The sequence below is a fragment of the Myripristis murdjan genome, chromosome 20, assembly GCF_902150065.1.
Source record: "Myripristis murdjan chromosome 20, fMyrMur1.1, whole genome shotgun sequence".
NCBI lineage: Eukaryota > Metazoa > Chordata > Actinopteri > Holocentriformes > Holocentridae > Myripristis > Myripristis murdjan.
The window spans coordinates 24,564,005-24,580,942 of NC_043999.1; the positions used below are offsets into that span (position 1 = coordinate 24,564,005).

General features: G+C 41.9%; 1 protein-coding gene across 1 annotated transcript in view; it reads right to left on the bottom strand.

The window, feature by feature from the left end:
• Positions 1-959: 959 nt before the first annotated feature.
• Positions 960-16,938, bottom strand: part of mmp16a (matrix metallopeptidase 16a (membrane-inserted)) — an 88,621-nt gene continuing 72,642 nt past the window's right edge. The window contains exons 7-10 of the mRNA XM_030079823.1: positions 14,894-15,032; positions 7,360-7,510; positions 5,755-5,870; positions 960-2,787 (exon numbers count right to left, since the gene is read on the bottom strand). Coding sequence (XP_029935683.1) covers positions 2,453-2,787; positions 5,755-5,870; positions 7,360-7,510; positions 14,894-15,032 — 741 coding nt within the window. The 3' untranslated portion in view covers positions 960-2,452. The remainder of the gene's footprint in view (positions 2,788-5,754; positions 5,871-7,359; positions 7,511-14,893; positions 15,033-16,938) is intronic.

A 16,938-nucleotide genomic window follows, 5' to 3' on the forward strand; every position in this document is an offset into this window, starting at 1 on the left:
CAAACAGTTACCATTTGCTGCCGTTTGGGGACAACATGAAAAGCGTCTAATGTAGCTTTTTTGTTCTAACTATGAGACAGTTATAGCAACGGTTGCAGGGTGCACGAAAATGGAAAGCTAGTGACTGTGAAAGGCCAAAAGCTCGCAGATATATATAAACGAAGCAAAGAGCAAAGCAGATGGCAGCTGACACGTTGAGTACCAAAGGCAAAGACCTGGACTGAACACACATTATAAATACGAGTTTGAAGGCAAGACTTCATCATATACTGATCAATTTATTCATTCTGTCAGGACGTTTCTCCGTTGTCCCAAAGTCTTACACAAAGAAGTCATTGTGAGATGTCCAATTTGTTTTTTTTTTTTACCAGAAAACAGGAAAGAAAGAAAAGAACAGTATGCGATCGATGAAAACAGACACACATTCAATGACTGCTCACCTTGAAAGCGAAGACACTACATGTTCGCTAGCAGTTGAAACTGGTGACCAAAATTGCTTTGAGTTTTTCAGGCCAATCTGAATTACTAAAAAAAAAAAAACAATACGATATAATTACAATTTAAATTCCAGCTCAGCTTGAAGCAGCTAAGGTATCCCAAATGTACCACTTGTATCTTTTAAGACTGCAGAATTTTTTTTTTTTTCTTCTTTTTAGGTTTCATTGTACCTGGAGGTCAGGGGGATACAATGGATTGTACAAAAATAAATGCAAACATGGTATTTCCCAGAGTTTGAGAATCTTCCTCCTCAGGTTTTGAAGGGACCAAAGCCACATTTGAGCAGAACCAGTTGGATATAAATGCTTGCATGCACTTTGACACAGGCACTGATCTTGACTTGGTGTCTCGCTTTATTGGTCCTTGGCCAGGAGACAAAAGCATTCTGGGAATCGTAGGCGTCTGTGACTTCAATGGGCTCTCTCAAACAAGGCAGTCAAGATTTTTTTTTTTTTCTTCTTAAATGGGCTGTCCATTCACATATACCATACAGAATGACCATTTTGGATGCACACTTTAACTATTGTTCAAACTAGGGGGGTTATGGGCCAAGGACAAGTAAATAACAATGAACAAATCCACTTAACAAGACTCTCAAGCTCGTTACAAGCCTGACCTCCGTCCTATGGAAGTGATAAAAGCAAGTTAGACAGTAACAAATATCTTAACACACAAAAATAGTGGCTTTTCTCCAGAACCTTCTACCCACTCTGACTGAGCATCTTTTACAATACAATACATTACTCTCAATACAGGCTGACTCTCTTTTGTGTCCTGATTGGCTCAGCAAACCAGTGCCGAGAATTCTGGATAATGTAGGAAATCCAGAAACACCAATCACGAGAAGCTTGTTAGCTTCGTTAATAAACAAAACAAACAAAAACAAAAGTAGTATACAAATTAAAAAATAAACAACAGCAACAACAGCAAAAACCAAGCACAAGCAGAATATGATTTATAATTAAGGCGAGTTAAAATATTGCAGAATAATTTGGCCCCTGTGTCTCAGACAGACTGCCACAACAGTCAGAGAGCTCCCCAACTCTTAATCACTGGAAAAGGATCCAGAGAAGGGAAGGAAAAAAAAGACAAAAAAAAAAAAGTGAGCAAAAAGAAAGAAAGAAAGAAAGAAAGAAAGAAAAAAACTGTGATCCTCTTTGGAGAGAAAGTCATTTTATTTGGTTTGGGTTGTTCTCTTCTTCAGGAGCATGTTAAAGGGAACGATCAGGACCTCCTTTCTCCAAGAAAAAAATAAAATAAATTAGAACAAAAATCAAAAATGAAAAACAAGCAGAGAAAGGAGGAGGAGATTGGTCAGATGTTTAACGTGTTTATCTGGGACTGTTTATCTTTTGAGCGCGATGTAAAGGGGACGCCGAGATCAGAAAATACAAAAGAACAAACTGACTTTGTTGTTTTTCTACAACCTGATATGACGGATGACAACGCAGTGCACCGAGGGAAGAGTCTGTGTTCCCCTGAAAAGTTTTTTTTCTCCGATTAAGAGCAAGTTGGGCAAAGAGAAAGCGAGGGAGGGGATAGGACCCGAAGTGTCTGAGATACAAAGTGACGTTGACCCTCCTCGTTTGGACTGGGACTAAAGGTCATTTAGGCAAAGATCCCCCTCAAAGTGTCTGCTCCCTCTGCTCCTCTGCTCCCCTTAGATAAAAAGGCTGGGGGTTAGCAAAGTCAACTTAAAAGTCCTGGGAATCATGTCTTAAGTGTGAGGGGCCACTGGCAGACCGTCTGGCTGTTTCCCTGGGTCTCAATGAAGGGATCAGATCACCCGAGATGGGGAGGCATGGCCATATGTTTTCCCGACAGACGTCCGAAGTCCACCGAGCCACTTCCACCTCCTCGAAAGTGGGGGCTGACATTCCGTTTTTGCCAAGCCCTAACATACATCATCCCTCCTCCCGTGCCATGTCCCGCCTTCCCATCTCTTTCCCGTCTCTCAGACCCATTCCTGCATGGACCGTTTGCAGTACAGTATGTGGCGTGGCGTCCCCTTCCTCTTGAACTGCACCACCGTGTAGACCAGCACCAGCAGGCACAGGGCCAGCACGCAGGGGATGACGATGGCGATGGCCTTCACCGTGTTGGCCTCGTTGTCGAGCTCGATCACCACGTCCGTGTTGCCGTCCTCGGCCGGCGGACGCTCAGGGTCCACGGGCGTCAAATCGCAGCCCATGAAGTCCTTGAGGATGGATCTCGGGTAGCCCGGCTCCACGCGGAGGAACTGGTTGTTGAACTTCCAGTACTCCTTCCCCTTGTAGAAGTAGGTGAAACCTAAGGTGAGAAAAAAAGAGGAAAGGAGTGTAAGTTCATGTTTTTCCGTTGTTCTTGTCTCCACCTCCTGATTGCAACGGGAAAGATTAAAACAAAGCAGTGTAAAATGAATGTGAGCTTAAGTATATAGTTTGGCGACACTTTATTTGGATGGTCCAGTGTTCTAGAACAACTAAAACCCACATCCAAAGCTCTATGAAACCTGACCTATGAAGCCTGGGCTTTGGTGGCAGGTGACGTCACCACCCATCGAGTAAAACAGGTGGTGACATCACCTGCCACCAAAAACCAGGCACCCTGCTTTTCAACATTAGTGGTCAAGCTTCACAAGGATCTGGGTCTAGAATTTAATTACTCTTTAAAATGACCATCAACTTTGTGTCACCACTGCATCAATGCAGATACTTGACTGGGCTTTAAAACACTTTATTTATCATTTAGATAGATAGATAGATTGATAGATTGATACTTTATTCATTCCGAAGGAAATTCACATTTTCCAGCAGTATCCACAGATTTTAAAAAATGACATCAGAGGACTAAGTATACAACATCAGAGGACTAAGTATACAACTTGAGTTGATTAAGGAGAATGTTAGCTGCAGAATGTTAGCTGCAGGGAAGTCCACTTCAATGGCAGGAGGCAAAGAGTTAGAATTTGAAGCATCCAGCCAGTATCCAGTAACTGGGACAAACACTGATTGATTTGAAAGTGCAGTGATCGTACCCTTCTGGTAAGGTGAATCAAGTTCAAATATTTGAAACTGAATGAAAACTCTTTCCTTCAGATTTGGCCATTGTTTCAGCTTCAGCTCTGCTGTTCAACTGAAGTGTTTTTGACTGTCCCTCAGGACTAATTATAGCTGTTCATAGAGAGAAAACACACACATCCAGACGCCAAACCCCACGGCTCGTATCACACCACAGAACAACATATGTCACATTGAAACAAAAAGGTGTTGAGGTGCTTTTCAACTCACAATGGTGTGATTAGGTTTTTATAGGAGTGTGTGTGAGAGCCAGGGAAGGCAACTCTCTTGGTGTCACACTAATTAAGTTTATAAGTTTATGTAGCTGTTCATTTCAATGCCTCCCCCTGGAAAAAATCATCGATTTCACCCCACTTGGGAACACTTTTCCCGGGGTATTTGATTGTAAATGGAGGAAACTGGTACATAGAGGAAGCCTTTCTTTTCTTCTCTCTCAAGCACATACGACCAACTCAGATATTTTATTTTATTTTTGATAGCTGACTAAAATTGGAGGGTTTTGTCAATGATTTTCACCAAAACGTCTAAGCTAATGTTAGGTGTGTGTCTGGTAACAGTGTGTCTAGTAAGTTGGTTCCATTTACCTCGACATAATCTGGAGGATAGATTATGCAAGTTTCACACCCTGTAGTCTAAGTAATGTCTTGTCTTGATTTGAAAGGTTGCATTACAACAGAGGGAGGGAATTTTATGAACTTATTAGACTATTTTGGTTGTCTCTACCTGCTTGGTCATTGTATTCGCATTACTAATGACTATTTTTAAATATCTAGTCAAAGCACCAACAGTCATCCCTACAACGCTGCCATAATATCCATATTGAGGTAATTTGTTTAAGATACCACAATGTTTGATTTTGTCCATATCACCGGCCCTGTATGGAACACCTTTGCTGCGAGCTCAGCTCAGTATTGTGCTTATGCTCTCTGGAATTTTTTCCTTTCCAACTCAGCAACAGCTTCAGCCAGACTTTTTTTCTCTCCTGCGCTGAAACAAAGTGAAATGAAGTGGGGTAAAAAAAAAAAAAAAAAAAAAAAAAAGTGTCTGGCTACGGGACACTTGGTGACAGACAGACCCAGACAAAGCAACAAATAGATGGCGATGCAGAACAGACATGAAGTATTGTGATGAGCATGAATAATAAGCAACAGAAAGAGGGAGAGGAGGGAGGATGGGAGGTGAGATAGGCTGAGTTATTGTGGGTTAGAGCCAGGTCAACATCGCCCCGGGGTCCCTGCTCTGAAACGTGTTGCCTCACACACACTATCATCAGCAGCAGCAGCATACTCAATTATGCCTGGTTATCTGGGTCAATGTTATGGGCGCGCCGCTTGACACACTGTCTCTGCACACAGCCAGTCAGCCAAATAAACGCCAGCTAACACACACTCACACTTGTGAGCATGTGCTCAAACGTAGATGCGCGCACATGCAGTGACACATACACACACGCATAACTGTTCCCTGGGATATCGATCCACCCTTCATGCTCCGATTGATGCCCGGTCCACCTGGCATCACCGGCAGACAAGCCCGGCTACAGAGCTGGCAGAGGATCCGTGGCGCAGATGGTGTGAGCATTCATCACCACCTGCCCTGCTTTTTCCAACCCAGGAGCTGCCAAGACCAGACCTGAACCCACCTGGCATAATGCATCCAATAGGGAAAGAGTTTTTTTTCTCTTCACAACATCTGATTGGCCAATGGGTTGAGCCATTTGAGTCATGACAGGGGCATTCAGCCCGCCTCCCCACCCTCGGCGAGGGCCAGCTGGCTCAAACCGGAATGAGTGCCCAGCGGTGGTCTTGTCCTTTCTGCTTTCCACAACCCTGCTCCAACTGGGTCTTATGGCACATGGAGCTGGACGGACTGGAACATTTTGCTTGTGAAACAGTTCAAAAACAAACAAAAAAAAAAAACAAAAAAACAAAAAACAAAATAAAAAGACTAACGGTCCTTTTACTTGAGTTGACCTCTTTTGAGCTGGCATTGGCAATATGCAAACAGCTAAGCCCCTTCCTGTCAGTCTAATTCTTATTATGTTTCATATATCACCTAAACAAGCAGTGCAAGAATAGGGGCAAATGTCAATCAATATTAGCCTGTAATATATACCCAACAGTGTGTGCCAGTGACCAGCTGACATCAATACTGCCTGGCAAGTGTTACTGGCTGTATTGGGCGGGAGTAATCGTACCATTGGCTTTGTCGACGAAGGCCCCCTGCGGTGACTCAGGCACACCCCTCCATACTGTGATGGGTTTAGGATAGCCAGGGTCCATGGTTCTCATGTCCTCATTGTACCGCCAATACCTACACAGGGACAGAACACAAACCATAGCTGATATGATAAAACATATCTGGTTGTAATGCTTTCCGCATACTTAATGTACACATGGAGAAAGTCTGTAAAGTTGGTATGTAAAACTATGTCAAATAAATACATCAAAATAGATGAAAGACAACGTTTTATGCCGACCATTTTCATTCATGTATTTATCTGTGCACGCTTTTCATAAACTTTTACACATGAGTTGGCTGACTGAAATTCATTATATGCATTATTTATTCATTATAGTTACAGTAAACAACCACAGTTTTGCGTGCTGCCTGCTGGCCTCTTACTAAATATTTCAGGACTAGAGACTTCAGATCAATAAATTGTTTTCATATGTCTACTCTAGCTCTTAAATGTAAATGAAATATGAAAAAAAGCTTTGATAGACAAAAAAGACGTTTGGTTTTTACATGTAAAGACATAATTTTATTGATTTTTTTTTTTTTTTTTTTTTTTTTACATGCAATCACTCCAAATGCATGATATCTATCATTTTAAAGGAAAGGGGCAAGACTATTGCCAATATCTGTCCTTTTTCTATACTGGTTTATTCCTAAAATTGGTTGTGACTGGGGTTAGAGTCTATTAGAAACACCCTGGACAGGTTGCCAGTCCATCACAGGCCTAACACACACTCAGAAAGGCATACACACTCACACATAGGGGCACTTTAGAGTCTTCGGTGCACCTGACCTGGATTGTGTCCTGATCAGAAACCCACACAGACATGTGGAGAACATGCAAACTCCACATATAAAGGACGAGGGCTGGGACTCAAACCTACCCTTTGAGATGACAAAACCATCCACTGAGCAACCATGCCCTGTTCTATTGTACATAGAACTTTGGACTCTGAAAACCACCGTGTAATTTTTTTCTCTACAAATTTTTGGGGAAATTTTCTTGTAATTTAATTTGAAATATACATTGAGAGTGATTGTAAATAGCTGTCTTGTAATTCTTTTTACTAACTTTTCGCTAGTTTTCCCACTTATTTTTTACTAATTCTCTGGTCAGTTTCTTTTTTTTTTTTTACTAATCTCTTGTGAATTTTCAGGTCATACCTTGCAGATTGACTCATTACATCCATATTTTTTAAATAAGTCAAGTGAATTTGGTTTCAAAGGGGTTAATCTTGGTGATTCAGTAGATAAAAATGTTTTTTTTTTTTTTTTTTTTTTTCTTCCAAAAAATGTTTGGAGCAACATCTATGATGTTGACAACAAAATTTTGGATCAACAGAAATAAATATATAAGATGATAGTCCAGCAATTAAAGGATGATGAAGGAATTATACTTGTGTACGACCTGGTGTCTATGTCAGCCCCACAAAATGCAAGATCATACATGCAATAAAGAAAAGGTCTCAGCTTTTAAGAATCTGGAACTTTTGAAAGTTAGAGGAGGCAAACACTGACTTGAAAGAAAGTTATTTTTTCTGTTGCTGACACTTTGCTCACTCACCTGTCCCCTTTAAAGAAGTAGGTCTTGGCCACGTCCTCCCACCACACGGCAGTCTCGATGCTCTGGGCCGGCATACCGTGGCCGAACTTGGAGATGTCCTGGGGGTATCCTGACTGCAGCACAGTGTCCTTAAACACCCAGAACTGCTTTCCTAGACGTGAAGAAAGACCGGGAAAAAATATTAGAAGAGAGAGGACAAGTAACATCAGGGGTTTACCTCCAGGAGACACATGGAGAAAGAGGACAGATATACAAGCTACAGGTATACAAGCTTTGTAACAAATGGCAAGCAATAACCTGTTGCCTTGTATCGCAGTATTTGGTGTTGATGTTGCTTTAATTTAAAGTAGGACACAGACGTGATGATAAGTCGCTCTTGCTCTAAGGAGCTCTCTACTTTGGGAACTTTCAGCACTGAACCAGCACCAGCTGAGATTCAGCTAAGATAAGTTGAAACTGGGTACCAAAAATGTCAAGAGTTAAGTATTTTTCTTGATTTTTCTAGGTCTTGGATACAGTGCCACAGACCCCGAGGGAAGAATTTGTTGGTATAAACTGCATGTTTGGGAGGGGTGTGACATGGATGTGTCTTTGCTTTTACACATGGGACCAATAATTTATTTTGTGAGAAATTGCTCGTTGAAGCATTACAAAAATGAGTCTGTAGTGTGCGATTCGTGACAGATTTTTTTTCACAAGTTTCCTGTGCCTCTCCCTCTCTCCACCTTATTTCTACACTACTTATTCCCATTTTCCTGTGGAATAATTAGTTTAAACAGCACGTTTTTAACCCCCGCCGACCCCAGGAAGTGGTTTTCTTCCTCGCTGGTGTAGGTCTGGGGAGGGTCAGCAGGAAGGAGCGTGGGGGATGTGGGGGGGGGTACATATTAACAAAGCAAAGAAGGACAAGGAAACAGGAGGGGAGTCACCCTGGGAAGAGGAGGAGGGGATAAAGATAAGACAGTGACTTAGAAAGAAGGGGAATGAAAGACGAAAAGAGGGAGATATCCAATATTTCAGCTTATTAAATATCTCGGGATGCTGACTCACGTCATGCACACAGACACAAACTGATATTTTATTTCCCCTCCCCAGGTAATATCATTTGATTAATCATTACAATATATTTCATGTGGTAAAAAACATTCATCACAAGGATTATGAATATATGATAGTATTTGTAAATCAGAAATACTATTTATACTCCCTTTCAGCAATGTCAGATTCCACAAAAATTATTTTGACTCATTATGATCCGAAACCTTCAAGGTGAAAACTACTCAGGGGCTGGAGATGAAAGCTAAGAGTGAGAACATGAGAAGAAACAACAGGGATCGTGTGTGACTTTTGCAAGAAGAAAAGGTGCATGGAGACAGTCAAGGACAGGACTGCATTAGTCCACCTCTGTCCAACATGCCACGCTGATGCATATCTGAGCGGCTTTTGATCAAACCAGGCTGGATATTTGGCTTTTCTGTTTTATGTTGCAAAAGTCAATGTAATACTCGGAAAATCAACTCCCACACAGAATGCACAAATGCTGCTCTCATGTTCTTTGACAGATCAATCGATATTCCTAAACATGAACAACTTTTTCCCAAGGCCAAACCCAGAAAATATAGTTTCTGATGTGAGTGGTGTTTTGAGGAATAGCTGAATTTGTACTGCTTGCTGATTAAAATCATCACTGTCTTGCTGGCATTAAACAGCCTTTAAGATCAAACTGCGGGACATATATATATATATATATGTATATATATATATATATATATATATATATATATATATATATATATATATGCAAGGTTATTTGAACAGATCTGAAATTTGTCTTTACCAGTGGTTTTGAATGTTTGGCCCATTTATTACTTTACTAAAAAAAAACTCGAAAAAAGAAAAAGAAAAAGAAAAAAACAGCCACCTTATGATGTTCTGCTTCTGTGGCTAACAAAGCTGTAAACATTCATAAACCACAGAACTGATAATTGGCTGTGGAAAGCAAATGTTTCCCTGGGGACTATTTTCAGGGCGAGGGAGCGTTTCACTCAATTTCAACTTCTTCACTGGTGTAGAGAAAGTCTGATGTCTCTCAAAGTTCTTTTTCATATCCTAGTGGGATGGATGGAAAATGATACTGGAGTTCTAAAATATGACTGCTTGCTTTGGGAGAAGATTAGCAGAAACATGAAGTATATACATTTTTGTAGATATTATGCTTACCATACAGAATCACTGGTATGGTCCTTTAAGAAAAGTAGGATATGTGACTAAGAAGTGTTTGTGAATAAATCTTAAAGAGGGAGTTTTAACCAGTATAGAGTGCTAGATAGATGAGATTTGCAATATCATGAGAAATCAGGAGTAAGACAAGTCAGATCATTGACTTTCAAATACTTTTCTTTGGTTTTCTACACTTTCTTGCACTGACTGCATTATGTGGTCAGGATCTCACTCGGCAAATTCCACCCATCTGGCACTTTGGAAGCTAAAACAAACCTTACAGAAGTGTATATTCTATTTGGCTGTGGTGAATGGAAGTCGATGGATGGATGGATGGATGGATAGAGGGAGTAAGGAAGTGGAGGTGTGGGTGGGTGGAAGCGCAGGAGGATAGGGTGTTGGTTGACTGTAACTGGGAAGGAGAGGCCTGCAGTGGCCTCTTCTTGGAAAGGAAATTCCTGTCATTTTACCTTGGTCTTTCTCTTACAGCACTCCAGTCAGCAGGGTCACACTTCCCCTGGCCCTGACACACACACACACACACACACACACACACACACACACACACACACACACACACACACACATACACACACTCACACATACACACCACCCAGGCCTTATCTGAGCCTCCCTCCCACAAAAATGAATTAGTTAGGCTCAATTCAGCAAAAAGAGAGCTCTGAAAGTACCACTCTCTCTATCCTGGGATTCTCCTTTCATTCTTTCTTCTTCTTCTTTTTTTTTTTTTTTATAAAAAAAATCTGAATCTAGTTGCATAACCCTCAAAATACAAAGTCTGGCAAAGTCTAGCCTCATCTTCAGAGCTCTGAGGGCTCCTTTGATGTCATGGAGGCGCCGGCATCTGCTGCAGTATAAGGACTAATCCCCTGCTTGCTCTGAACAACGTATGACGAGTGTTATATAGGAGGGACACGGCTCCCAACAGAGACCCCTCCCTCCTCCTCCTCCTCAGATGGGCCACACACACAGCCATGTGGACAAATGACGCACACATGGATATGTACACAAACCTGGACGATCATACACAGCAGAGTTCCATGACCCCGAAGTATACTGCCATGACCTGTCCATGACTTTCCATAACTGTGATGAATTGGTACTATCCTACAGCTATTATTCTTTCCTAGTTAGTTTTTTTGATTTTGCTAAAGAGGTTATCAATCTGGTGTCCATTATAATTGGGCTGAAAGCCATTTAATGAAATAAACATGTGAAACAAGTTGTACAACACATGCTAGTCAAGTGAACAATCAGGAAAGTCTGACATTCCCTGTTCTTCCCTTTTTGTACTACACCGGAAAAAAATTCCATCATATTCTAGAAATTCCTTGACCACACACACACACACGCACGCACACACACACACACACACACACACACACACACACACACACACACACACACACACACACACACACACACACGATCAAAGATAACACACTCCAAGACAGGTTTGCAGGTAACAGTGAGGTGAATGAAGTGAACAGCTCTGTCTGTCCTGTGACAAAGAATCCAACCAATCAAGGAGAAACAGAATCCAGCACTGATTGGCTCTCCCTCCCTGAAGGAAAGACCAGCCTGATACACAGAACAGATCTTGCTACAAATGTGGTATCACTGTGTGACTGTGTGGGTTGGGCTGGTGTACGCGTGTGTGTGTGTGTGTGTGTGTGAATCAGAGGGAGCGGTTTGTGTGAGGGATTTGTGTCTCAACAGATTTGGGTGGGATGGGGTGAGATTGAGGTTGAAGTGGAGAGCATACACAAAACATACTGGGGCAAACTGAATGCTAGTAAACACACAAATGAGTGAGGTGTATTTTTTTAAAATTGTCTATGCCTGTGCAAGATTTGTTTCTCTATGGGGGTTATGATCAACTGGCCTAATTATAGCTGCGCAAGACAATTTCACACTGTGGCAGACCAAAGTGGCAGCAAGAATAAAGCCATTTTGACACTAAGCAGGGTACATTTGAAAATTATCTGATGTTTTGGTGTTCCATCCACATTACAGCACACTACCAAAAGCCTGCTGTCCACACTGAAATGCCCCAAAAATGTAAAGTCCCCATACAGCCTAGACTACAAGACTAGACTATACAAGACTACAGCCTAGGTCAGGGGTGTCCAATCATGTGTCATGGAGGGCCGAGAGGCTGCAGGTTTTCATTCCAATCAAGACCTCCACCAGGTGACTTCACTGATTAGTTCCTCCTTTCTGATTCAAGGTGAGGTGATCAGTGAAGTCACCTGGTGGAGGTCTTGGTTGGAATGAGAACCTGCAGCCTCTTGGCCCTCCATGGCACATGATTGGACACCTCTGGCCTAGGTCATGTGACAATCCTATGTCAGCATTTTCAAAAAGCACTGTTTTACCCCTCCATACTACAGCATCAGTGTGGACGGAAGACTAAAACAGAGACATTTTCAAATTTACCCAGCTTACTGTGGACATGGCCTAAGATTTGGTTGTTCTCAATCAACTCATCATGGACCCCTGTCCTTTAAGTTTTTTGTTCCAGCTCTACTCTTGTACACCTGATTCAATCAAGGGCTTAATGCTGATTGGTTGAAATACCTGAACAGGCCCAGATTTGACCAGGTGTGCAAGAGTAAAGCTGGAACAAAAACTTGCGGGACGAGTGGTCCTTAAAGACTGATTTGAAAACCACTGGCCAAGGTCTGAAGGACTTTGTTACCCACAACTCAGTAAACTACAGCCAATTCCACACATCTAGAGAACTCTAAAAATGCTGTGTGAGTGTGATAGTGTTTTTCATCCACACAAGCATGTTCACAAAGTTTTTGAAAAGTTGGCCATCCACAAAACACCAAAAAAACAAAAAAAAAAAACAAAAAAAAAAACCTTAACGCACACCTGCAGCTCAACACTTGTATTAGTTCATTCAACAAGTTGATTCCAGCCAGGATCACATAACAATCAAACAAATTATATGCCATAAACCATGAAATGCTCTGTATTTCTCATTTTCACTAAACCAATGCTTTCAAAAGCAGTTTTTGGTGGACAGAAATGCTGGAAGGGCAAAATGGAGAAATACAGGTGCACTTTCAGATTTCTCCAGATTAGTGAAGCCTGAAATGTCTTATTTTGAATGTGCAGAGGAGGTGGTGAAAAGTTGTTGAGAGCAGGTTTCCCTGGACAGATTGCTTACTCACTGCTGTTCAAAAGACAATTTGAAAATTTGCCCTTCACTGTTTTTGACTGTACACCTCCTGTGGAAGACAAACTGCCTGACCAGACATGATATCAAAATTTAATTTGGGTAAACAGGGTGAATCTACAGTGTCTCATTTAGAAGTGAAGCAAAAAACTGTTATTTAGGCTGGTGTATTTTCGATAAAATCTTGCCTGGTGTAGCCTTAAATGTTAGACTTCATCAGGCAGCAGCAGGTCTCCAGAACGCAGTCATCATGGACCCTACCAGCTGAGCCGGGATTGACACTTGTGACACTTGTGTTAGCACATTAATTCTGATTAGCGGGGCTGACTACAGGCTTTTATTCAATTGCTACATATTTCCCCGAATGGTGGAGTGACTACACTCTCTTGACTTGCATATCCAATGTGTCAGTGGAATAGAAAAACAGAAACACTACGACTTGGAAGTAGTGCCAAAATTTGGCACCAGGTAGCAGTATAGGAATGAACTGAATCTACTTCTATTGTATAGTGGTGACATCTTCCTCTTGGCATGGTATGACATGTGATTACAGCACTAAGCTAATCAGTGTCTCGGCCTCGACTGTTGCCCACTCTAGAGTGTGAGGCCTGCATGTGTGCATTGATTTTATATAGCAAGAATGCTTTGCTTGTTCCTATGTCTGTCATCACACGGTGTAGGACAGGAGAACTCATTGTCAGACAAGGAGCTGTTTGAGGATATTCAAAAAGGCTGAAGAGACAAGGACCTAGAATACTGCTCTTCATTTTATGACCGAGTTTCCTACTAATTTCTCATTCCAAATGGAGACAAACAAAGTAAGGCCTTCTGGGAAATCAGCTATGCGTATTCAGATGAAAAATGACATTCTGTTAGTATGAATTTTCTAAATTGGTGTGCAATGCCATTGCTAAAATCTACCCAGCCCTGGAAAAGAAAAAAAAGGGGGAAAAAAAGCACAGAAATCAAACTTCCAGAGCTTGTGGTGCACATGGGACCAGTAGTCTGCATTTCCAGGAACTGTTTGGTGTCGAAAATAGAAATGGATTTGAGTGAGTCTGAAAGATTTGTAGTTTTTATCCCAGCAGACTTAGGGCTTCATGGCTTACCTATCCTTTCATCAACACCCCCTCTCTGTCTGTCTGTCTCTCTTCCTCACTGAAGTGTATGCAAATATGAGTTTACAAGACTGCTATGTTTATTTGCCTTTCCATTTATGTGGTTTGTGAGCTTTAAACATAATTAGCTTTAAATCGCTATAATCTTGGCTTGCTAACTCTAGATTTGGGTACACAGACAAATCTCTTAAAAAACAAGTGGAATGGGAGTCTTGACTGAAATCAATCAACACTTTCTGCTCTATTGACAGTGAAATGAGAAACAGCTTGAAGGACACAGTGGCAGTGATTTTGTCATGGGTGCATATTCTGCTGCTGAACTGTTCAGTGTTGGTGTCTCCGGGGATAGTAGCCGGGAGGAAGTCCCCCTCAATGGTTAACATGTGGAGCATCCAGCCAGTATCCAGCACTCAGTAACAATGAGAGGAAGATAGCACCACTGCTGTCCTACATAGCAGCTTCTGAGTGTGAGTGAAATATTATCTATTTTAATAGTGAACAATCGCTTTAAAGGTGCAGTTTTAAAAAAATGCATTTTCATGTTCAGCATCTTCTATACAGCTGCTCAAGTGAGAGCCCTTTAGACTCAACTGACAAAAAGTTAGAATAAGTACGTAATTTGATAGCTGAGGTATGTGATTCCCCCATGCTTATTCCGAGTTTTTGTCAGTTCAATCTCACTTCAGTCAACCAACTTAGTTTTTCATAGTGCAACTTAAATGGATATGCAGCACCTAGATAAGCTCTAGGAATACTGCAGTTGAGCATAGTTACAACAAATGCACCACTTATTACTGATAAAAATACACTATATATGTTCCCGAGTATTGAAACATGTATTAGACAGTACAGAGTATTTTGAAAGAGACATAATCATACAGTATACACATATACACTAATTTTACAATGTGGCTCTTGATGCCGAAGTGAAAAAGTGCCTTAGACAGTGAAATAATGATGATAATGGTGTGCTGGAGTGTGTGTCTACCTTTGAAGAAGACGAACTTGCCCTCGCTGTTCTCATAGACGGCGTCTATCTTGGGTGGCAGGCCCCTCCAGAAAACGTTGATGAGCATGGGGTAGCCCGGCATCACCGAATTATCTCTCACTCGCCAAAACCAGTGGTCCTGCGGGAGAGGAGATCAGAGGAGATCTTGATGAAACTGAATGAAATCAGATCACAAACTTGTCTGTTTATATGTTGTTATAGGTGTGGGTATCTCTGTGGCTCTGTGTAGCTCGATGTACAACACAGAATCTACTATCCTTTTAATATGTAATACAGCCTTTATAAGAAGACAACTTAATACACAGACATAGGCTTTCTCTGTTCTGTGCATTGAAGTGGTACTGCAGTGCTGCTGGGAAGGCTGCACCCTTCGAAGTTTCCCTACAGGGATCATTAAAGTAGGATTTTGTTACATTTTTTTCCTGGCAACATTTCTGGTGTTAAGTGGTCATTGCTATGTTTTTGCACTGCACTTTCCCATGAGATGGAGTACTGGCAAGTGAGACAGTGCTGTATTTCACAGTACAGTGGCCCACCATTTCTCCTTTGAATTTTCTGCTGATAAAGTTTCAGTTTATGTATTTCCGGCTCATGCTAACTCTCCAGTTCATCTTCCGTTTATTCTAAACAAACGGGGAAATGTAAATCGCATCACTTGCTGGGTGCCAGAGGATTTTTCCCAAGAAAGACCGACCAGACAGAACAGCAAATGTATTTTTTTTAATGAATTAGATATATCGGTTAAATCAATATGATGTTATATCAATCGGCAATAACCAGACGTATGTTTATATGAAAGTTTCACAGATTATTACTTTAAAGTTTCATCTTACATCAAACCACATACAGCCGTGATTCAAGTTCTGCAAAACACAGTGGGTGGTAAATTGTAATATACTAGAGTGTGCTGTGATCCGGGTCAGGCTGGGCCAAGTGCTTGCTTTGCTGCTCGTACAACAAAGCCTGACGAATGCTGGCGAAGATGAATTCCGCCTGCCAGTTTGACAGCTGTGAAGCCTCGGAGATCCACATATACTCCCTGCGATTGCCTGAAAAGCCACTGCGACCGGCGCTACGCACGCAGAACTTCAAGAACCCACTGCAAAAACCATCAGGTGCCGGGGTCAAAGTGCTAGCGAGGGGCTTTGTGAGAAGCCAAGAGTTTCTGATTTCCTCCGGGGAAACGTGAGCGCAGCCAAGTGGAAGGTGTGTCTTTTTGATGTTGGATGAAACCTGACGACGGAGGGAGCAGAGGGGAGACCCAGCTGTGAAAGCCATTAGAACTAGCGAGACGTCCCACCCTTTGGCAATGAATGGCCAATTTCTCCCGCTGAACACACTGAGCGTTTGGGCCAAAAACCCTGACCTGTGAGGGAGAGAGAGCGGGACAGAGAGCGCAAGTAGACAACACATCATCACACCCTGCCTCATTCACAGTGAAAGCTAAATACACACCCCATTTATCAAACACTCTCTTCCTCTCTATATCGCTGTCTTTCTCTCTCTGTCTAATCCAATTGTTTCTTTGGGAGTCCCCACTCTCCCCAGACTCTTCTTTCTCTTTTTCTTCATTTCCCCTTGTTTCTCCTTCCAATTCATCCTCTCTTCCGCTCACTCTCTGTCTCTCCCTGCTGCCCTGATTGATTTCAATTGTTCAGCGTTTTCTTCTGTACGCGGCCCGGCCCAGTAATTGAAAACAGATCAAACTGTGAAATCGAAACCATTTGAATCTTTTTGACTCTATGAAAGAGAAAATGTTCTTTCTCTGGCCCTACCTTCCTGCTCCCATTCGGAAAATAAGGCCTAGGCGAGCGGACCTGAGCTGTAGAAAATTTCAGCTGGCACTTTGCAATTACAGGACTGTCTGTAATAATCAAAACAAGCTCAGCTCTCGGCGAAGTGTTTGAAAATGACGCCCTAAAATTTTCATGTTCTCCGTTTTGAGAAAGAAAAGGCTATGCAGGTCTTGTCACACACACACACTGTCTCACGGTGCGTGATAATGCATTCAGAGCAACTAGCCT